The 6,747-nt window shown below is 41.8% G+C and overlaps 1 protein-coding gene and 2 non-coding genes across 3 annotated transcripts; all 3 read right to left on the bottom strand.

Annotated features, from left to right (window-relative positions):
* Positions 1–2,296: 2,296 nt before the first annotated feature.
* EEF1B2 (eukaryotic translation elongation factor 1 beta 2) lies at positions 2,297–6,703 on the bottom strand. The gene is made up of 6 exons (XM_051786899.1): positions 6,350–6,703; positions 6,070–6,192; positions 4,532–4,655; positions 4,090–4,156; positions 3,267–3,392; positions 2,297–2,775 (listed from the first exon to the last, which is right to left on the bottom strand). The coding sequence occupies exons 1-6, from the start codon at positions 6,427–6,429 to the stop codon at positions 2,621–2,623; spliced, it is 675 nt and encodes a 224-aa protein (XP_051642859.1). The 5' UTR covers positions 6,430–6,703; the 3' UTR covers positions 2,297–2,620.
* Positions 3,647–3,780, bottom strand: LOC127471286 (small nucleolar RNA SNORA41). Its single transcript, XR_007904621.1, has one exon. It is a non-coding gene; the product is annotated as a small nucleolar RNA SNORA41 (small nucleolar RNA).
* LOC127471282 (small nucleolar RNA SNORD51) lies at positions 4,229–4,308 on the bottom strand. Its single transcript, XR_007904617.1, has one exon. It is a non-coding gene; the product is annotated as a small nucleolar RNA SNORD51 (small nucleolar RNA).
* Positions 6,704–6,747: the final 44 nt, after the last annotated feature.

Genomic DNA, 6,747 nt, shown 5'->3' with positions numbered 1-6,747 from the left:
CAAGCACTGACTCTTTCTACTATGGGAATTAAGGTTTCTTGTTGCACATCAGCTATGTGCGCACATATATTCCTATATACAGTACACAGGCTGATTTTCAAAAGGGAGAACATATGTGCTGTCTTGCATAGATGATCAGAAAGCGTGCCCTGAAGCAGACGAGAGAGAGAGAATAGAATTGAAAAGGGCCAAAATCAGCCTTGATCTATGGAATTAAGTGGATTAACAATTTTGCAATGTAACTACTACCATTCACACCAAGATCAGTTGCAGAATTATCTCCAGATCATTTCTTCTAAAGTAATGGAAGATACCTAAACAAAACAGATAATGCTCTAAGTTTCTGTTTCCCAAGTGCCTGCAAGAAAAGACCAACAATTCTCTGCTTCTTGGACTGAAGGATGCTTGTTCAACCCACCACAACAGAAAAGAAAAGCCAGAAAAGGGGATCTATCTGATCATGGTAAGAGATACTATGGAAAGAGCTATTGACATATTTTATAATAGATAGGTTCTGGTTAATTTTATCTCCTTCCTGGACAGTTTGTGCTTCTGAAGGTTTTTACGTGGGTTAGTTTTTGTTAAAACTCTTTTCCCAGTATTGCCATGTATCACACATTTAAAGTATGGAAATTTCTACTGATCTTTCTGTTACAGGGTGCACTTGGGATACTTGCCTTGTTTACTCTAAGGTGCTGATTTTTCACAGGCACAATGCCACAGTAATACACCAGCACATACCCAAATACTACACAAAACCCTCTCATGTAGATATATGTGGATTATATGGAATTCTCTTGTCCACATGCCAATCTATTTTCTCACTGGGGAGACTGTGCTCTCTAGGGTTTCTTTTATTTTGTTCTTGTGCAGCAACTTCCCTTCTAACATCAGGGGAAAAAAATCATCAAACAAAAGAAAAATCAAACACAAAAGAAATCTCAACAACTGAAGAGTTTGTACATGCATGCTTAGCAAAAATGTAGCACACACACAAATCCAGTCTAGCAGGTCACATGGATGGCTCATGGGGCTGTATTTTAGCAATGTTACTGTCTATAAATTAAACCATTATATCCAGTTAGAGCTTTAATTTTAAGGCCAAGGAAGGAGTTTAAAGGTAAGCAGCACATTGAAGGGGAAGTCAGAAGCAGTGATGGCCAAGGATAATAAAAATTATATTTTTGTAGCAGAATTTTTGTTTTTCTCATGAGGCATTTACTAGTTTCTTGATTTTAACAGCAGCCATGACAGAATTGCTAAACTAAGCTACCTGATTTAGCAGAAGCAACAGATAGAGAATTGCCACAGAAGTGGTACTGTGCATTAGTTACACACAGGATGAAGTTAGCCTTTTAGGAGTTTATGGAAGGTGGCGAGTGAGCCTGTAATTATACTTATTTCAAATCTTTAACCATGCTTTAAACCTTTAGCAGGCAGATTTTTTTTTCTGAGACAAATTATAAACAAAGATCTTACATTATCTGAAGCTGGTAGACCTTTAGACAAGGAGAAACAGGACCTGCTGTGCCAGATAACCACACAAATGCTCTCTGAAAAAAAGAACAAAAGGAGTTATCTAAGCTGCTGCTGTCAGGCTTTGGCACTGAGCATCTTCATCTCAGAGACCAACGTGGCACAGAAAAGGCATCCATTTCATGGTCACAATAAATACTGTCAGTCCAATGGAAGGCATAGAACCGTGAATTTGTCTAGAAGCTTCACAACTGCAACAGCTTTTACATTCATATCATTCCTTTGGAAATTTTTTGGAAAACAATTTATTTCTGATTCATTCTTCAATCATTAAAAAAAAAAGTCAGTATCAATCTAGAAACTAATCTAGACCCAAGTAAGCAGCTCAAACTGGAGTTAATTTTGCTACTTTATATATTTGCATTTTATTTCAACGAATTTTTTTTTGTTGTTTTTAGCCAGGAGCATGCGTCAAAGTTTCTTATATAAGTAAAGCAGACATCTGCATTAGCTGCAACCCGCGGGCAGCGCTCCCGTTGGGCAGCGCTCCCGTTGATCACTCCCAACGCTGCCCGGCTCGGACGCCGCTGCCACCGAGCTCGCAGCGCCTCCCAGAGGTGCAGTTTATGATCAACATTAGTTGCTGTACCAAGAACCCCTGGGAAAGAAGCAAAACTGCAAAGGTTTCCAACCCTCAGAGGAACAAGTCACACAACACATGAGAAGGTACCAGGGGAATCCCAAGTCCCATTGAGACTACAGTTGATTCAGTTACCTTCATCAGTTATTTGCACTTTGACTGAGCCCTATTCTTTTCCCTTAAAGTCATCCCTCCTTCCAGAGGAATCAAAGACATTTCCAAAGATGCAATTTCCTCTGCAAGTGGAGCAAAGAACACTCGAGCATTTTAAAGCCATGATAATGTTAACTCCATTTTGATGGTAAATGTAAATTTTCTATTTTCTCTGCTCATGCTCTTGGGTACTACAGCGGGGTGTCAGAGCAACCTTGAAATTCAGTTTCAGCTTCTACTTTACCCATTAACAAAATCTTACATTTGTGAGTTGGATTACTCTGTAATTTTGAATTAAGCACAGGCACAGCATATTTTTTGCAACAACATTTATTCTAGATATATCAAGATTTAAATCTTATTGAAAGCAGCTACATCCATTGATTGTACATAATCTTCAAAAGCTGTTATTCTCTCTTCCAGCATATCTGTTCCAACTTTATCATCTTCAACAACACACTGGATCTGAAGCTTTTTGATACCATAGCCAACAGGTACTAGCTTGGCTGTAAAATAGAAAAAGGCATTTAGTACTCCTCAATTGGTGGAATCTCTTAAAAACACAGATCTAAGATTGAACTGACCAAAGGAGTTTGCAGGAATACATAAAAACATAATTTGTTCCACATTATGGACTATCTAATTAACAATGCAGGATTCACTACAAGTGATTGAAAAGGGACCTCCACCTCCTCTCCAAACCAGTGATGTGGGTGTATGGGTGTTTGTCTGCTGCATCAGGAATTGTACAGGGAGATGCAGGATAACAGCATCTTAGTTTTATAGTTTTTAAAATCTGTATTTGATTCTTAACTGGGCCGCTGCACTAATCACCTTTTCTGACTATGTCAAGATACTGAAGTACAGTGGTATTGCAGTTCCCACCCTGTTTTAGCTCCATTTTCAGAGATCAGCAGTGACCACAAGTCTAACTATTCATACAATGTATCCTAAGGGACTACACTCTCTCCCTGCTCCGGAATCTTCTCATACTTACAAGATCCCCAAACCAGGCCATCTGCTTGAATGCTTCGAACACACTCCTCTAGTTTGGCCATGTCTGTCTCATCATCCCAAGGTTTCACATCAAGCAAGATTGATGATTTGGCAACAACAGCTGGTTCTGGGGGAAGAAAATTGCCTTTAAAAGCTAGGAAGTTTTCAAACACTCATGAATATACTTGCAAACTGGTCTTATTATGTGAGCAACTTTTCCAATTCCATGAACAAAAACCTCCTCACATTGCTGTGACAGGCCTCTGGTACCAATGTACACTTCTGAAGTACTGCAGCTACGTATATCCCAGCATTCAGTGTGTAAATCCATTGTGTTCTTAAAAAACAAGTCTCACAACAGAACACAGATTAAGCAGCTGACAATGTTTGTTACATAGGAAGTCCTTTTCAAAGGATCTGAAAAGGAGCTTACTGCTGTGTAACAGTTTATTTTCCACAGAGGGAATACTGCAACTGCTACAGTTCTGAACAGTTCCAGACCAGTAGCTGTGGAGGGACTTGCATATTGCAGCCTTTTCTCTGAACTTTGAAAGATAATCCTTGAGTTACATCTGTTTATATAGAAAGCTCAGCCTCTTAGAAAAACAAGCAGGAGTGTATTAAGCAGAACAAAAAGTATGTTAAGGTTCCCATTTACTATGGGAGGACTGAGCATACAGGGAATCCAATAAAGGTAATCACTCCTGTCTCATTTCAGTCAAGCTGATCTACTACTACAATTAATTAGTGCTTCCAGCTACCCTGTTCAAATGCGTGAAAATTAACCCAAGCACAAAAAATTAAGAAGTTCTTGGCACACATACTTTTGGACTTCTTTGATTCATACTGTGCCAGGCGTTCTTCCCTCAGTTTCTTTGCTTCTTCACTTTCCTGAAAGAGAAATCTACAGTTACAGAAAAGCACCAAAACCTCACATCCCCAGAGCATTACCAAACTGACTGGCATCTACTCAGACAAAAACAAAACATCACAACTGTCAGCCGAAAGATGGTGATTTTTTGTTTTATTCATCATGTAACCAGTCAAAGTTGGACAGTTGAACCCACTGCAACACATTATTTTCTAACTCAAGTGTTTACCTTCCAAGCTTTCCTATTCTTCAAAGATAGCTGAATTTGAGAATTTCAAGCAGGATCTCTTATCAAGGTCACAAACTTAAGTAACTTAAACTAGCTAAGGCAGAAATTTGCATACCTGGGTTAATTTCAATAAAACCCAAACATAATACAGAAAGGTCACAAGTACCTCCTCATCATCAGATCCAAAAAGGTCAATGTCATCATCATCTTTGCTATCTGTGGCTGCACCTGTTGTGTCCTCAACATCAGCAGGACCGTATTTCCCCAAAGCCTTCTTTACTCCTGGCAAGCTGAAAGAAAAATGCAACTATAAGGAACCTACCAAAATGTTGATACAAATACCATCAGTTTGTCAATGCACCTACAAGTGCATTTGTAATGAAAACACTGTGCTAAAAAAAAAAAAAGTCAAGTCCTGCTACTTGAAATCAGAACCTCCTCCTAAGACCCAAAAGACAGCCCCCAATGCTCGTGACATGCTTGCAGAATAATCTATGAATATGGAATTTGCTATAGCCTTACCAAAACTAGCATGATCCCACCCACCATTGCTGCTCCAACTAAGCACATGGACAGTAAAAGCTTTCTTACTGGAATAATTTATCTACAATATATTCCACCTAGGAGGAGTCACCAACTTCTTGTTCATGCTTTCCTAAAAATATTCTCAATTAAAAACTACTAAGTGACTGAAAATATACTGTTGCAAAGTAATCACTACTTTTGGAAGTTTCAGTGGACACTTTACCCTGAATGCTAGCCTTAAACAGCACAGGAGGGACCAGAATGCCCTGAATTCACTTTCCCCTGTAGCTCATATAATTCTGTAGTCTTAGAACAAGCTCATAGTCCTACTGCTACTATGAACTGCTGCTACTGGAGCCATAAAACTAGCTTAGAATAAGCTCACAGTTCTATTACTGTGAACTGCTGTTACTAGTCATAAAACTAGGCTCTGTTTCCAGGTAGTGTAAGTACTTTCCAGAGTGGATATAGTGAAGCAACTTCAGAATCTCAGTCCCCTTCAGAATTATGAAAGCTTCAGAAATAGGCTGGTGACTGAGCAACCCAGTTTTGGAAGAGTTTCCTATAAACATAACTGAGGCTTAGAGAAAGCATTGTAGCAACATTTACCCTACCTATGCTGTACCTTTTTAGAGGCCTGCAGTCTCCATGGATGTCAGTATACAACCTTTTGCAAACATTTAAAATCACTAAAAAAGATAACATTTACTTTTATATCTCTTTTTCTTTATATGTACTTCTGTATTGCAAATCACAGATTTTGTTTTATCTTCCAGGACTAAAGACCTCAACATTGATGTGCTGGGTATTCATCTGCAATGACTCCTATAACACTTACTAATCCATTTTGGTGCTGCCTTCATGGAGCTGATTACTGGTAATTAATTCCCGGCTTTCAGCAACAAAAAGGCAGCAACAAAACCCAAGTCTTTTTAGAAGCTTTAGTAGAAATGTTAGCAACTGAACAGAGACAGAATTTAGGCGAGCCGATTCTAAGCGAGAAATGCAATGTACTGACAGAAAAGGCTGCCCTGCTTCGGGACCTGCTCGTGTGCCAACGGCAACGCAAAACGCCACGTGGTACCGCCGAAAAAGAGTTTCGTACAAACTCGAAGAAACAAACGGAGCACTTTGTAGGCCAGTTCGCAGAGATATTGCAGCTTCGCAGTTTAAACATACCTTGCCTTCTGCTTTTCGTACGACTTAATGTGATTGTACCAGCGGAGAGCATGAAACAAGTCCGCAGGCGGAGGGGCAGCGATCGCTTCAAAGACTGCGATGTCAGCCTGCGAAGGGACGTACCTGCGGAGAGCGAGCTCAAGTTAAGCCGCTTGCTCGGGACACGCGGGGACACGCGTAGCAGCAGCTGCCGCGGCACCCCAGGGCCCCCCCCGCCGCTCACCGTCAGGCCCAGTTCACCTTCCCCGCGCCCCAGCGGCCCCCTCCCGCCGCCTCTCACCCCTCAATGTAGCTCCTGTCAGCCAGGAAGTCGTTGAGGACGCGGAGGCCCGCGGCGGACTTCAGGTCGCCGAAACCCATGGCGGCGGCGCGCGGCCAACACGCAGCGCCCGATCCGAGCGCGACCGCCGCGGGAAAAGGCCACGCTGCGCCTGCGCCGCTCTTATAAAGAGTCTGGATCCCTCCGCGGATCTCTGCGCACACGGATCCCTCCGCGAGAACCAACCGCGAGGTAGTTCCTCACGGGTTGGCCGCTCCAGGGCAGGGAGTGCAGCAAGAGGGATACTAGAGGTGCGGGAAAGGGTCGATGTAATACATGTGAGCTTGACTATAAGCCCCAGGAAGGTGTACGGTGTTACAAGGGTTTTGTCACCCCGAACTGCCGCCGCGCCCCGCCCC

Source organism: Manacus candei, unplaced genomic scaffold (genome assembly GCF_025592945.1).
Source record: "Manacus candei isolate 608988 ecotype Guabito, Panama unplaced genomic scaffold, ASM2559294v1 h1tg000023l, whole genome shotgun sequence".
Classification (NCBI taxonomy): domain Eukaryota; kingdom Metazoa; phylum Chordata; class Aves; order Passeriformes; family Pipridae; genus Manacus; species Manacus candei.
Note: the sequence above shows the minus strand (reverse complement) of the source record. Positions and strands in the feature narration are given on the sequence as shown.

Coding starts and splice junctions, on each gene's coding strand:
- EEF1B2 (XM_051786899.1), bottom strand. CDS start 6,429: ATGGGTTTCGGCGACCTGAAGTCCGCCGCGGGCCTCCGCGTCCTCAAC. Junction 3,393..4,089: donor TGAATCAAAGAAGTCCAAAA/GTATGTGTGCCA, acceptor TTCTTCCCCCAG/AACCAGCTGTTGTTGCCAAA. Junction 2,776..3,266: donor TGGCCTGGTTTGGGGATCTT/GTAAGTATGAGA, acceptor TCTATTTTACAG/CCAAGCTAGTACCTGTTGGC.